The 15,508-nt window shown below is 49.4% G+C and overlaps 2 protein-coding genes across 4 annotated transcripts; one reads left to right on the forward strand and one right to left on the reverse strand.

Annotated features, from left to right (window-relative positions):
• Positions 1–460: 460 nt before the first annotated feature.
• On the reverse strand, positions 461–10,958 carry FAM217B (family with sequence similarity 217 member B). Of its 3 annotated transcripts, XM_079784115.1 has the most exons (4): positions 10,812–10,958; positions 8,786–8,894; positions 8,603–8,688; positions 461–5,996 (listed from the first exon to the last, which is right to left on the reverse strand). In XM_079784115.1, exon 4 carries the CDS (start codon positions 5,990–5,992, stop codon positions 4,844–4,846), a length of 1,149 nt encoding a protein of 382 aa, XP_079640241.1. In that variant the 5' UTR covers positions 5,993–5,996; positions 8,603–8,688; positions 8,786–8,894; positions 10,812–10,958; the 3' UTR covers positions 461–4,843. The 3 variants fall into 3 exon arrangements, with proteins under 3 accessions (XP_079640241.1, XP_079640239.1, XP_079640240.1); XM_079784113.1 differs by lacking the exon at positions 10,812–10,958 and having other exon boundaries at positions 8,786–8,829; XM_079784114.1 differs by lacking the exon at positions 10,812–10,958 and having other exon boundaries at positions 461–5,993; positions 8,786–8,814.
• A 96-nt stretch (positions 10,959–11,054) lies between these two features.
• Positions 11,055–15,096, forward strand: PPP1R3D (protein phosphatase 1 regulatory subunit 3D). The gene has a single exon (XM_079783800.1). The coding sequence runs from the start codon at positions 11,412–11,414 to the stop codon at positions 12,294–12,296; it is 885 nt and encodes a 294-aa protein (XP_079639926.1). The 5' UTR covers positions 11,055–11,411; the 3' UTR covers positions 12,297–15,096.
• The last annotated feature ends 412 nt before the right edge of the window (positions 15,097–15,508 follow it).

Below are 15,508 nucleotides of genomic sequence, written 5' to 3' on the forward strand. Positions count from 1 at the left end.
AAACTCAAACTTTTTAATATCCCTCAGTTTAACTTTTAACAGTGGTATGAGGTGTTCAGCACCTGCTGGCACTGAACAACCATTTAATTCTTAGAGTGACACTAAATGAAGAACACGCTTTGGGGCTGAAGTCACACAGTCCTTTTCTCGTGCGTTGCATTTTGGTTACAATCAAAAACTTTTCCTTTGACTAGAAGGTATTAACAGAACAAATTCAGTGCTATTGAACAGGTTTAATCGCCACCTCGTGGAGAATAAAATAGCAACATCCAATAATAATCTACCATTTTCTATACACACTAATGATTTAAAACCTTTAATATGGTAAGTTTTCAAACCACCAAAAACAGGTTTTTTTAAAAGCATGGTTAAAAACAACAGGTCTAAAATGGAGTTGCTCTTGCTAAGCCCCGACTTCATTAAATTGACACTTAATTACAGTTCCCCCAGAAATGGCATCTTCAACCAGCCAGTCAGGAGTCGCCTGATCAGCACTGACATGTCATCTGCCTGATAGACCCCTGTGGGTGAGCTGGCAACCACCAACCACGGAGCTGAGCAGTGTAACTCCCTTGTTCCCGCCCTTCCTGCCTACAAGTCTTTCCTTCCACACAGCTCCTCGGAGCTCCCTTCCGTCTTCGAGAAGGGATGCTACCCAATTCATGAATCATTGAATAAAGCCAATAAGGTCTTTAAAAATTACTCAGTTGAATTTTGTTTAATGCCCCAAAGCTATGAGCAGCCACTATCTGGTAGACTCAGAAGCAAACATCTCTTTGTCAGAGGCGAGCTGAGAGGAGGAGCACAGGGCCCCTCACGAGGACTGGTGTGGTAGCTGCTCAAAACTGCCGGCCGCCTGGCTTCCTGTTTGAGTGTCAATCCACGAACCAGGAGGTCACGGCTCATTCCTGGTCAGGACACATGCCCGGGGCTGCGGGCTCGATCCCCAGGATGGGGCGTGCAGGAGGCAGCTGACCGATGTTTCTACCTCATCATTGAAATGCACAGCCCGCCCTGCTGTTGTGGATGCTCTTTCGTGTTAGAAAGGAGCTGGGCCAGCATTTCCTCCTCAGCTCCTCTTTGATGTAGCCCAGGAGAGAGGAGGCAGACCCTGCAGGAAAACTGCATTGAGAGCAAAGCAAACCATCTCAGAAAAGTCCAGACAGGATATTTCTACTGTCCACTGATTTCGGGGGAAGGAAAAATGCAGATTCACAGAGACACAGAGTATCTGTTTTATTGTGTACAAAAGCAAGCACACAATAATGATCCTAACAGCAAATAACAAACATGCTGAATGTTTTCAGGCTGTTTGGAATGGTGCTCTGCCCATGTCATGAATAAATAATGCTGCTTCTCTGTTACATGAAATACAGTACCACCAAGAGGTTTATATTTTTATGTAGCTGATCAAGTAAGTGAGCATAAAGGAAAGCATAAATGGGCAATGTTTATATCGTGGAAGGTAGAAAGTCTTACGTGTTTTTGGAAACTAAGAGGCCTGGGGACCACTCCGAACATCTTCCTGTAGCTGTTAGCTATCATAAGGCCCACAATAGCCTCTCCCCCATCTTTTTGTCTTCAGCCCCCAATGTCACCCAAACTTTACTGACTAAACCTTCAGCCAATTTAGTCAGTAAAATTTTGAGAAACCATCTAAATGTAAACAATTGTAGATAATACTGGTATATTTTTGTAGTTCATTTTTATGTTTTTAAAACTTTGCCCACTGACTGATTCTAAGCCTAAGTCATTCTTCTTACACTCTCTCAACTTTTTGGTTACTTTGTTTCCCTTTGGGTTGTTTTAATTTGTTTAAATGCAACTTGTATGTAAACAACTCCCCAGATATGAGAGGCACTTCTTAGAAACACATGACTATTCACTAGACGAGCAGGAAACTCAGTGGCTTAGACTTGAACTGAATGAGCTCACACCTCCACTTTCCCACGTCACCCGCTTGAAGACCACGGCAGGGCATTCATCTGTGGCATTTGGTGCATTCAGACGTGTTAGATCTGTGATCAGAAATCATAAAACCAGCTGGTGTGGCTCAGTGGTTGAGCACTGACCCATGGGCCAGGAGGGTGCTGGTTCGATTCCCAGTCCGGGAACATGCCCAGGTTGTGGGCTCCATCCCCAGTGAGTGGCACGCAGAAAGCAGCCGGCCAATGCTTCTCTCTCATCGATATTTCTATCTCTCTATCCTTCTCCCTTCCTCTCTCTCTAAAAATCAATAAATACATATTTTTTTTAAAAAAAGAAATCATAAAACCAGAAGTGTGCTCATGTTCGCTAATCACCTGCACTATTCATTAGGAGCTCTGACCCCATCACAACAATAATGATTAAAATAAACCATCAACCTGAGGCAAAAGGGGAAGCAAGCTAAACCACTTTTTCAGTCTTTAAAAACTGTCCTGTCATGTGACGTTATGACTGCTCCCCAAATTAAGTAACCACCTTCAATTCAAAGCACAAATGTAACATCCGCGGTGTTACCTCTAAATTTCTTAAGTGTGATGGACCTCAGCTCAGACCACAGGAGGCCAGCAAAGTGAAGCAGGTTGGCCTCCCCCTGCAGGTGCCCCGAGAGCACCCACATGGATGGACACCATGCCAGGCTAGGCAGCAACTCTGCGTGAACCTTTCCGTGTTAGCATCAGGAGCACACGTGTGTGTGTGTAATGGGCTTACAAAGATTTATTGGCCGGAAACTCCTAAAGAGCTGTGTAAAAACCTGGCAGAGAAGGAAGCATGAGCGCCTGCCAGCGTGTTTAAAGGACCCACCTATGGTGCTCACAAGGAGCAGGGCAGCCAGTGAGGCATGGGGTGCACTCAGGAAGCCCAGAAAGAAAAGAAGAGTCTCTATGTTTTCAAAACACAGCACTTGGACTGGAACAGAAGGGTACTCTAGTGACGACCGGGGAAGTAATGCGTACGAGATGTCCAGCTCCTGTCTGTGTAAAAAGGTGTAAGATCTCAGGGTAAGAGCTTGCTTTCTCTGGGGGGTAGGGGATGGGAGGGATGGGAGGGATGGGAGGTAAAGAATGTAAGAGAGGATCTGGAAATATGTGAAAATAAAGTCTGGGAAGAAAAAGACTACCATAAAAATTTTATCTGTTATTTAGTATGACTGAAATCAGATTTGAAACAGGATCTTAATATTTACCATTTGCCTCTTATTTTAATTATGTGTATCTTGTCCTTATGCTGTTAACTTAGAAAACACCTTGGATGACATTGACTGCTGAGGGAAACGTCTGCAAACTATTAGATATTTTTAAATGAGAGAGCCACGTTTTTCATCTGCCCCAAAGGTGAAAACATAGAAACATGCAAACAGAATACTCTTTTAAAGGGTTAAAATCAGCTACCGTCATTAAACATACCTGCACAGAATTAGACTAAGTGAAATAAGCCAGTCAGAGAAAGACAAATACCATATGATCTCACTCATACATGGAATCTAATGAGCAAGATGAACTGGCAAACAAAATAGCAACAGAGGCATGGATACATGGAACAGACTGACAGCAGTCGGAGGGGAGGAGGAAGGCGGACTGGATGAAAGAAGGTGAAGGGCTTAGCCAAAGAACACATACGCATAACTCATAGACACAGACAACAGCGTGGTTGGCCAGAGGGAAGGGGGAGGGGGCAGGGCGGAAGTGGGCAAAGGATGAGGGGAATGGGGACATCTGTAATAGTGTCAACAATAAAAATAAAGATAAATTTAAAAACATACTGTACAGCAAAAAGTAGTCAAACAAAGGTTTGAGAGCTTTTCCCATGAACATCAGCAGAACCTCACGGCACAGCCCCAGGGACACGTAGATGCGATGGAACTGCAGTGAAGCAAGAAGCCTCAGGAGTCAGCAGCCACGGGGCCAGCAAGGCTGCCAGGAAGACATGCAGGACCTTCATCCCCATCCACTGCCCACTCTGCCCCCACCTGAGCAAGATTCTGAAATCCTGCTCTTCCGAACTAAAAAGATCATTATTCTGACTTCAGACAGCAGGATCTGAGCCCCAAATCAGTAATGTAATAGTTGTTACATTCCAAGTGGTTCCATGTGTTTCTAGCTCATAGGCCCTTTGTCCACAAACTCTACCCCGTGGCGCCTCTTCAGGGTTGGGGTGCCACGTATTCCATGCTGGCCCTCCAGACAGCACGTCACGCTCACCCACTGACTTCCCACCCTCAGCTTAGAGAACACAAATTTAAGATGTTGCTTTTTTTAAACCAACATCCAGGGAAATGTATGAAAACACTAGATTCTGTGGTCTCTGTATAGCAGGTGGCTTTGTGATAAATGATTTTGCTCAAAATCCATGCTCCCCAATTTGATGAGGAGCCAGAATTTCTAGGGCTGAATTGGACAGAGCTTCTGCTTGGAGGGCTCATGATGGGGACAAAAGAGAGAGCCCTGACCATCTCGGACACAGGCGTCTGGCACTGACCATCTAGGACGCTGATGCCGGGCAGTGTTAAACTGCGGGCACTGTTCTCATGAAGGGAAAGTGCAGCTCACCATCCTAGTTCTGCTCTCCACGGCCGCCCACCGGCTCGGTTACCCCTCCCCCGGGGAGCTGTCACTTTGCTCCTTTACCCGGCACAGACCTTGGTGATTTTATCCAATGGCTACCATTTGCTTAAGACTCTCAACATGAAGAAGGGCTTCCCAAGATCCCTTTGGTGGAAGCACCCCGGTGGGGGTACTGAAGAACCAGGCGGCCCCAAGTGGCAGTCATAATGTTTCTTGACATTCACATCTTGTCACTCTCCGGGGGCCTCCATATTTAGGGTTCTGCAGGTCTTCGCAGTTCACCATTTCGGATGTTATTTGAATTTACGTGGGTTCTGCTTTCCTCCATTCGTTTTGAGTTTTTTCTCACTGGCCAGGGAGGCCTGACTACAGTTATCTGCGTTTCCCTTTTTCCTCGGATTTGCGTGTGCTTGCGTTCTGGAGGCCTTGGGGGGGTCTGCTGCGTCCAGGCTCCCGGGGGGCGCCGGGCCGCGGAGGTTACTGCTGCTCTCCATCCTGCGGCTGCTGCCGCTGCCGGCCGGGTCCCAGCGCGGCCTCGGGCTCCTGCCGCTCCTCTTCTCCTCGGCCCGCGCGCCCGGGGCGTGCTTCTGAGAGCACAACCTGCCGGTGCCCAGCACCTCCAGGGGCTTAGCGGGTGTCTCCGACCAGCAGGAGGGCGGGTGGCCTTCGCGGGGAGCGCCTTTCTTCCGCGAAGAGCCCGGCCTGGGGGCGCCGTCCTGGTGGGGCCTGGACCCAGCACTGCCCGGGGGCTTGCTTCTCCCCGGGCTCTTCAGAGGCCCCGTGGGCCCGGGCGCGGTCCCGGGCGCGGGCGGCAGCCGGGCTTTGGCCGCCTTTGCTCTCTCGCCCTGGACAGTCAGGATCTGCAGCCACTCGAGCTGCACCAGCCGGTCCACGTACTTCCCCAGAAGCCCTCCTGCTCGCGGCCCGGGGGCCGGCCTGGGCTCCGTGTTCGCCAGCACAGCCATGTCCCGCAAGTCCCAGGAGTTACAAGGCGGCGGGAGGAAGTCGGGGTAGCAGTATTCCGGTCTGGCGTGGCCCTGACCTGGTTGAAGATCAAGGTCGAAGCAGACCGGGTCGATTTCCTCCGCTCGCAGGTGCAGGTCTGGAGGCGAGCGCGGGGAAGGGGGGACCGGGACGCGCTCCGAGTCCGAGAGGTCGCTGGCGCTGTCCTCCTCCGAGTCCTCTTTCATGAGTCTCAGCGACTGGAAGTCCAGCAGCAGCTTGTTCCCCGCGGGCCCCCGACACCCGGGCCCCGGGGGACTCCTTTCGGCTTTACCTTCTGGGGAAAGGCTTCCTCCAAGCTCCTCCCCAGCCAGAGGGGAGACGCGGGGGAGGCTGCCCTTTGGCCTGGAAGGAGCAGGGAGGCCTCCGGACTCGCTCTGCCTTTTCCCTGAAGCGTTCTTCCAACGTGGCACTTTATTCCAAGACCGGCCGGCATCCATGCTGCTGTGAGACACAAAACTGCGATTCTCAGTACCCAGTACCCGGGACAGACACTGTCCCCCTGCCCCTCCCCACAGAACCACCTGGCCGGCGGCCTCCAACCAGGGCCAGGGCCCAAAGGCAGGCCTCGCAGCTCCCCCGAAAGCAGGCCTAGTCAATCTACATGCAGTTCTGGAAACACCATACAACCAGCACAGGTGCCAGACATGCCTGCACAGATTCTATTTTATATCATTTACCAGAATTTCTTAAGGGCTCAGGTTATTATCCTAGGCCACTGTGTGTACTTTGAAAACCACTGGTTTGGAAAGAATCTGTTGGAGAACTCTCAACCTGTTCTGTTAGTGATGAGTGATGTTTAATAACATTCATGAGGAAAATCCATGGCTTCCTCTTATATGCCTGTTTTAAATGAAGTGTAAACAAGATGTAAAAGGCATGTTTTGTAGAATTTACTAGCTGGTGGGGATTCTGAGCCAACTAAAATCTATAATAATAAAAGCATAATATGCTAATTAAACCAGACAGCCGAATGACCTTCCGGGCATCATTCCAGATGTCCTTCCAGACGAAGCCGCAGCAGCAGGGGCCAAAGCAGAGGCAGTTAGGGGCGACCAGGCAGGCATGTGAGTGGTTAGGGGCAATGAGGCAGGCAGGTGAGCAGTTAGGGGCAATCAGGCAGGCAGATGAGTGGTTAGGGGCAATCAGGCATGCAGACAGAGGGGTTAGGGGTGATCAGGCAGGCAGACAGAGTGGTTAGGGGCGATCAGGCAGGCAAGCAAGTGGTTAGGGGGGATGAGGCAGGCAGGCAGAGGTTAGGGGTGATCAGGCAGGCAGACAGAGGGGTTAGGGGCGATCAGGCAGGCAGGCAGAGTGGTTAGGGGGGATGAGGCAGGCAGGTGAATGGTTAGGGGTGATCAGGCAGGCAAGCAGTTAGGGGCGATCAGGCAGGCAAGTGAGTGGTTAGGGGTGATCAGGCAGGCAGGCCAGCGGTTAGGAACCAGTGGTCCCGTATTGTGAGAGGGCTGTCCGACTGGCAGTCAGACATCCCCCGAGGGGTCCCAGATTATGAGAGGGTGCAGGTCGGGCTGAGGGACCCCCCCCCCCCGAGTGCAAGAATTTCGTGTACTGGGCCTCTAGTCCTATATAATAAAAGGCTAACATGCAAATAGACTGAACAGCGGAACAACCGAACAACCAAACAACCAGTCACTATGGTGTGCACTGACCACCAGCTGGTGTGTGCAGAACATGGCAGGCATCGGCTGTGGCAGGATGGTGGAGCAGGTGAGCAGGGGCACCAAACCAAGGCGGGGCACCGGTCGCTGTCATTGGGGCGAGCCTCTGGTGGTTACTGAAAATTCTTTGCTCCCACACACTGCAGTCCTGCCTGGCACTTGCACCTGCTGCTGGCACCAGCCCCGCTTGCACCCACTGCCGGCGCCGGAGCTACCACTCACACCCACTGCCGGCGCCCAGCGCCAGCCCGGATTGCTCGGCGCCATCAGCAGGTGCGAGCAGCAGCTGCTGGCCCCAATCACCCCTCAGGGCTTGTCCACCTCCTCTTGCTCCTGAGGGAAGATCGGGGCTGGCAGCCACATCTCACACCTGCCGCTGGTGATGGCCCCGCTCACACCCACTGCCAATGCCAGAGCCACCACTTGAACCTGCTGCCAGTGCCCAGCGCCAGTCCCGATTGCTTGGTGCCGTCAGCAGGTGCGAGAGGCAGCTGTTGGCCCTGAGGCCTTCTCCACCTCCCTCTGCTCCTGAGGGGCGATCGGGACAGCAGCTGCCACTCGCACCCATTGATGGCTCTGGCCCTGCTCACACCCGCTGCTGGCACCGGCTCCAATCACTTTGCACCTTCAGCGGGTGCGAGCAGGGCAGGCACCATCAGTGCGTGGGAGCGGCAGCGGGGCTGTTGGCAGACAGGGGACCAGGGGCCATGGCAGGAGGGGCCGGGCGGGGGCACGGAGGATGGGCCAAGACCTGCCCTTGTGCCTACCACAACCTCAGGCCCACAGTTCCTTTCAAGGTGCACGAAGTTGTGTACTGGGCCCCTAGTCTTAATATGAAGAAGTGTAGCATATAAAACCTGTACCTTTAACCAAAAGCTCATTAGCATTTTGAACAGGAAAGAGGAACTCTGTATTTAAAAGGATGGAGTTGCATGGTGTCTTAAGATACAATAAGAATGAAAAAACGGTTAGCACTGTCTGGTCGTGGTGGGTAGAGGGAACTTCTGAACACAGAGTGCTTGGCTAGAAGAGCACCTGATTCTTCCCAGGGTAATTCATTCTGAAAAAGGATCCCATATTCGCATTGACAATATTTTCTTTTCAACTTACTTACCAAGGACATAGCATTTCACTAAGAATAATACTTCTCAGCACCAACATCAGATGGGGCAAAAAAAAAAAAATGGGTGGTGGACATGCACCTAGTCATGTTTAACGCCACTTGCCCACTCATTTCTGCTAGATAAAAATATAGGTGCATGTTTCTTATCCACAGACATACTATTTCCTTCCCCAACCACACACAGTCAGTCTGGAGGACCAACATAGCACAATTTTACAAAATACAGCAGTTATATGAAAACTGTTTACCTGCTCTTCTGGTGAGATTCACTCACCCTACTCCCTTTCTTGAAAAAATCACAGGGCTGGTCATCATCTAGGGTTGGACGCGCTGTCTAAAAACCAGACAAGCAGTAATAAATACCACAAACACACAAGAAACAAGCAAAAACCAGAATAAGTCTAAGTAAGATCCTCCACCGGTTACATCACCTTCTCTGTTGTGCTTGAAATATTCTTGCTCAATCTGTTAGATGATGAAAGGTGGGGAGGTGACTTCTTTATTCCTCTTATATTTTGAAAAGACTCCTTACCACTGGAACTATAAGCAACAGAAATCAGTCAATAAGTACTTTTTAAATTCATTTTTCAATTATAGTGGACATACAATATTGTATTAATTTCAGGCATATGACATAGTGATTTAGACATTTATATAACTTATCAATCAAGTGATCAGCCCAGTAAGTCCAGTACCCATCTGACACCAGACATGATTAGGATATTGTTGACTATATTCCCTATGCTGTACTTTATATCTCTGGAACCAATTTTATAACTTGCAGTTTGTACTTCTTAATTTCTTCCCCTTTTCACCCATCCCCTCACTCCCTTCCCATCTGGCAACTATCAATTTGTTCTCTGTATCTACAAATTTGTTTCTAAAAATATGGAACGCTACATAAATTTCAAAATTTGCATATGATCCTTGCCCAGGGTCTATGCTAAGCCTCTCTGCATCAGTCCGCTTGGGCATGTATGCTGCCAAAGCCAGCACAGTCAGTATTTATTGCACATGGTCCTGTATCCAGAGTTGGGTTGGTTTTCACTAGCTTGTTTTTAAAACTTTGTATAGCATTAAAATATTGGTGGGAGAGATTGCCTTATGTTTAAAGTTTAATTTTTTCTATTTTATTTTCACAGTGGATATTGGATACGAGAGCATACTGCTATAAATGCTGCAAATGGATTCACACACACACACACACACACACACACACACACACACAGTCTCTTTGGAAATAACATATTGAGGAAATCTGTGAGGCTAAGGTCAGGTGTCACTCCAAAGCTCCCATATCCAATCATTCATTCATTCACAAATAATTATAGAAGTGCCTAGAAAATGACAGGATTGTGGCAATGTCCCAACTCGCATGGAGCTTAAGCTCTATTGGGGAAGCTCCCTTTCAATTCCCACTAACACATCAACCCATTAAAAGTTTATCAATCTATTAATACAATATCACATCATCTTATCTCTTTGTGAAATTCTGTCGACTCAGATCACACAGTGCTGCTATTGCCTCTTATTTTGAGTGGCCAAAAGTGCCCTGATTTGAAAGTGAATACTCTAATAACAGCCACCTGCCTGGAAGGAGGTGGGATATAGAAGGTCTTTATTTTCTTCCTGGAACTTTGCTGTGTTACTTTTCACAATAAGTATGTATGCCTTTATGGTCAGTTTACATGTGATGGTAATAAAAATCCCATCTGGGCTCTCACAATTAATGAGTTATGCCAAAATCAACAGGCTTGATTGATTTTAGATATACAGGATGTTCTTTACCAACCCTCTTGCATTAGCTTGGTGTTCTTTCTGCTCTGGACAGTAAAAAGGAACCCTCTAGATTTCCTGGCCCCAAACTGCTCCAGGCTTCTGCGTTTTTTGCACAAAGTTAAGGAGACACATACCCACAGGGCCCTGAGGATGCAGAAAACAAGCTCGGGGTTGGTTCAGGCTTGCCTTGGAACAAAGCTAAAAGTCCAAGATTTTGGCTGCAAAAATGCTTCCGAATAAGGATAGCTGCATAATTCATCACAGGGTATTAACTCTTGTTCCCACGTCTTCCTCTAGGCTAGGGGCTTGGCGCCTAGAGAGGAACAGCAGCAGGACCGCCCCGCCCCCCAGAAATTGGCTGGCGGTCCTGGGCGGCAAAGCATTGTGGGTGATGTGTGGATGAGACTCTTATCTATACAGCGAGGCTCCCTTGGTCCAGCCGGGGGTCCAGGCAGCAGTGCATATGTACAAAGAGCTGGCCAGCCTAGAGGCTTAAAATGAGCGTGGGGGCCAGCTCCTGGAAAGGCCAGTTTTTGCAACCCCTCCCTCCCTGCCACCAGTAACCCATAAACGCAGGGACCCACAGCATGCATTTTCCTTGTCTTCCGTTTGTGCAGACACGGATCTATGATCTATACACGCGCGGGCCGGGCAGACGCAGACAGAAATTGATCAGACCTGTTTCTCGATCGCCGAGGACACGTGACGAGGCCGCCAGTCTTCCTTCCCAGCGCCCTAGCGGGGAAGCCGTTCAGCTGTGCACGGCCGCGGGGGCGCGGCCCGGGACGGCGCGGCGGCGCGCAGCTCGGCCCGGTTCCCGGGCTGCGCTCTGGACCGCGGGAGCGCGCGCGAGGGCGGCGTCACGAGGGCCGGGGCGGGGCGGAGGCTCCCGGGGAAGTTGCACCCAGACAGTTGCAGCCATGTAAGTAAAGTCGCGGACCGGGAAGGTGGGAGGGGCCGCTCCACCACTGCAGCCTTCCTCTAAGAACCTGCCGTACGCTCCCCGGGTGGCCCCGAAAAGCTTGCTCTGGAGACAACATTCGTCTCTTGGGAAAAAAGCTGTTTTCGCTGCAACTAACGGAAGACCTGGGAGAGGACTCGAGGGGCGAGGCGGCAGAGGAGGGGAGGCGCAGCGGGGCCAGGGTTCCCTCGGGTTGCAGTTACAGCGGACCCTGGGGCCTTCTGAGCACGGCTGGGGACGCCGCCGAGGTATTGGAGGCGGGGTCGGGAGGCTGCCCCTCTGATTCGTACCCCCATCACCGGGGGGCCTGCTGGGCCATGTCCAGAAGCTCGGACCCCGCGGTCCTGCCCCGCGCCTTGGGGTCCCGGAAGTCCGCCCCGCGGAGCCTTAGCTGCCTCTCTGACCTGGACGGCAGCGCGACCCCGGAGCAGCGGCCTTGCCGGCCCCACTGGAGCTCGGGTCGCGCGCGGCCGCCGCCATCCGCACCATCAGGCTGCGACCCCAGCCTGCGACCCATCATCGTGAGGCGGGCGCACTCGCTGCCCAGCTCTCCTGAGCGCCGCCAGAAGGCAGCAGGCGCCCCTGGCTCTGCGTGCCGGCAGCACCGTGTGCGCTTTGCTGACGCCCTGGGCCTCGAGCTGACGCAGGTCAAGGTGTTCAACGCGGGCGACGATCCCTCGGTGCCACTGCACGTGCTGTCGCGGCTCGCCATCAACTCTGACCTATGCTGCAGCCGCCAGGACCTGGAGTTCACCCTGCAGTGTCTGGTGCCGGACTTCCTGCCGCCCATCGAGGAGGCCGACTTCGGTGAGCGCCTGGGGCGGCAGCTCGTGTGCCTGGAGCGGGTCACCTGCTCGGACCTGGGCATCAGCGGCACGGTGCGCGTGCGCAACGTGGCCTTCGAGAAGCAGGTGGCGGTGCGCTACACCTTTTCCGACTGGCGCAGCACACACGAGGCTGTGGCCAGGTGGCGGGGACCCGCGGGTTCCGAGGGCACTGAGGATGTCTTCGCCTTTGGCTTCCCAGTGCCACCCTTCCTGCTGGCGCGAGGCTCCCACGTGCAATTCGCAGTGCGCTACCGTGTGGCCGGCGCTGAGTACTGGGATAACAACGATGGTCGCGACTACAGCCTCACGTGCCGCAACCACGAGCTGCACATGCCCCGAGGGGAGTGTGAGGAGAGCTGGATCCACTTCATCTGAGCCCCGGGCCAGGGACCTGGCGCTGCTGCTCCCAAGCCACACCTGCGGTCACTTCGCAGCTGGGCGCTCACCGCAGAGGCAGCTGCTCTTCCCTGCACTCCGTCCCCACACCTAAATCTGACCTCACGTCCTGCTGCAGGGACCCCTGGCAGTGGCCATCCTGCCACCTACTTGAAACGTCTGTGTCAGTTGTAAAATGTAGCCTCCGGTGGCCAGAGGCCTAGTGTGTGACAGGCTGGGGACAGTGCGGGTGGGTAGGTGCAGGGGTGTTGGGCTCTCCGAAAGGGTTCTGACTGGGTTTCTGGAAAAGACCTGCATCCTCCCGCTAGGAAGGCCTGACTGCTTTTGCATGTGTCCTGATGGGGTCTCTGTAAACGTAGGTGTTACTTATTATTGTGATGCTGGGAGCTTGATCCCTAGTGGATGCCTTCCCGGGAGCATTCTGGATTTAATAAGCTAAAAGGGAAACCAGTTTGTGTATTTGTGCCCCAGTGTGACCCCCCTCATGGTTCCTTGAGGCATTCCTGCCCTGGGACAAGGAAAACCTGAGCTTGCCAATGTTTGTGGACTTCTCACCGTGGAAAACTATTAATAGGCAAGCAATGTATGCCTCATCAGTCATCACCACCATTCCTGGGAACTCAGGCTGCCCTGGGGAAGCTGTGTCTCCTACATCACAGCTGAGAAAGAGAAAAAGCTTAGAATGTTAGCAGAACAACCCCAGTGTCTCTTCTCACCTCTCACACTTCTCTCGCACCTACTTGATAATTATGTATCCGCATGTTATCAGGCAATTCTGTTTAGGGTTGAAACTACCTAAACAGGATAAGAAACTCTGCCTTAAGTTATTAAAAATTTCAGACACATGCCCTTTCAAATACCTTTTTGATGATCAAGATGACTCTTTGTCTTCTTAAGCATCAGAGGATTCCAGCAGTCATCTTTCAGAAGTCAGGATGCCAAGTGGAATTAGCAAGTTTGTTCAGCAATAGCCAGAGCACTAGAGGAAAAATAATTCACAGATATTTATACTTTTTAAATGTTTTAAATTGTACTTATATATGCCCAGGTTTTATTTTAAATTGTATTTATATGTACCTGGTTTTATCAGCTACCTGCCAACTTAATTCTTTGTGCCTTCAGATCAGAGAGTTTCTAACATTGTGGGGACTTGTTTCCCAGTTTTAAAATGTTAAGTGCTTTCTTTCTTTTTTTAAAAATATCTTTCTTTTTTAAAAAATATCTCCAACCAAGAAGTCAAGGCCATTGTCCCCTGCAGAGTGCCACAATGACTTAAAACTCCCAGCAAGGGGCTGGTGATTTCTTTTGGTGCTGAGTGATGGTTTTTCTGATAACAGGTGCTAGCTCTCAAGTGTGAAAACCCAGCCAGGATGGACAAGGCCTCCGACTTGTGGAGTTTAATTATGACACAGTTGAAATCTCTGAGGTAAATTGTGACAGCTGTCACCAATTAATTAACTGAATTTGGAAATGCTTGTTAACATTTGTTAAATCAGTATGTAAAGGGTGAGTTTTGCCTTTTAACCAGTTTGGTTTTTACAGTGACAACTTTTGTGTTTTTAAAATTCCAAGAGGAAAAACACTTTCTGATCTAGAGGGAGTACTTTCTGATTTAAGAACACTGAATTTTGATTTAAAATATCATGATTAAATTGAACAAGCTTTGGCTATTAGCATTGTTCACTCCATTGACTTGCAAGAGAGAGAGAAGCCTGGTTGCATTTCCTGTTGTTTAACAGACTGTCCAATTAGGTCAGTACGCCTGTGAGGGCCCTGGCTGCTATGTCCTTGGCCCCAACCCAGACTGCAAGAAATTATCCAGAGTATTCATGTTACGAAGGTTAGGGCTGCCAAATATATTGTATAAAGGCATGTAGAGAATCTTATAATCCATGTAAAAATTACTTGGCAAAAGGTTCTAGTCATGGAGTATAAAATAAATATTATATCTTCAGTATTAAAAGAACCTCGGTGTGCCTTTAAAAAAATTAAATATACTTGTCTAGTTGATAAAGTTCAGCTTAACAAGGACTTTCAGACCCTACAACAGTTATATTGCTTAAATGTTAACATTTTGTAGTGGGTTGTGCAATTGTTGGGTTGTCTCCCCAAATATATTTCAATGTTTATACTTTGAAGCTATTTCACCCAGACCTAAAATTAAATTGTATGTGCACAAATTGTTAGCTGGAATGTGTTTTTCTTGTAGTCTCATTACAGAAACATGTTAGAAACTTCTTTATTGTTTAAATAATTTCATGGTTAAGTCTTATTCTTACCTAAATAGTCAAACTTAGTGCCTTGCCAAAAAAAAAAAAAAGTTGTTTTGTTTTTTGGGGTTTTTTTTATTGTATGCTAGTACCTCAGTTTTCGTAGCACAGTTGTGCATGTCTTTGAGAAACTGAAAGGCAGTATTTTGTGCCAGGTCACATACGAAGAAAGCTCTAGGGCAGTGGTCAGCAAACTCGGTCAACAGAGCGGCAAACCGCGGCTCTCTCGAGCCGCAGTTTGCAGACCACTGCTAGGGGATTGCAGGGGATGAGACAGTTTGTGTGTCTGATTCCCCTTTGATTGTGCCTTGCACACAGGGGATGGAAGCTAACATTCACTGTGTCCTCTCTTATTTGCCGGCCCACAGTGCTAGGTGCTGTATTTGATTTCATTTAATTCTGAAAATTACACTATCTGGTAGATATCCCCATTTTTTTAGTTGAAGAGAGTGGAGCGCACCTAAAGTCCCACAGCTGGTAAATAGCAAAGTCAGTATTCAAACCTACCCCAGAACCCAATTTTGATATGATTGATAGAAAAGGTTTTTCATCTAACACTATGATCTAAAAACCTATTTAACAACAATTCGAATAAGATTAAAAAGAGTGATTGACTTTTTTCTTCCTTGTGGTAGTATACTGTTTACTAAACAATTCCTATGCTTTTTGTACAAATGAAACAATAAAAGGACTCTAACTTTTCTCCGCTGCTACAAAGTGGCAAATTGAGAAATCACTACTTATAATTTTTGAAGTGTCTGTTATATCCGTTTCTGCATGGCTTGTATATTTTACACAAGCATGATTGCTTTTATCTTTTAAACTGATACTTTAAATGGAAACATTGTAAAAAGCCTGGAATATACTGATGCTCCTGCTCAGTATCGCGCACAGAGGGGCTAAGCCTGATTTCCCGTAGGG

This window comes from Cnephaeus nilssonii (assembly GCF_951640355.1).
Source record: "Cnephaeus nilssonii genome assembly, chromosome: 11".
NCBI classification, from domain to species: Eukaryota; Metazoa; Chordata; class Mammalia; order Chiroptera; family Vespertilionidae; genus Cnephaeus; species Cnephaeus nilssonii.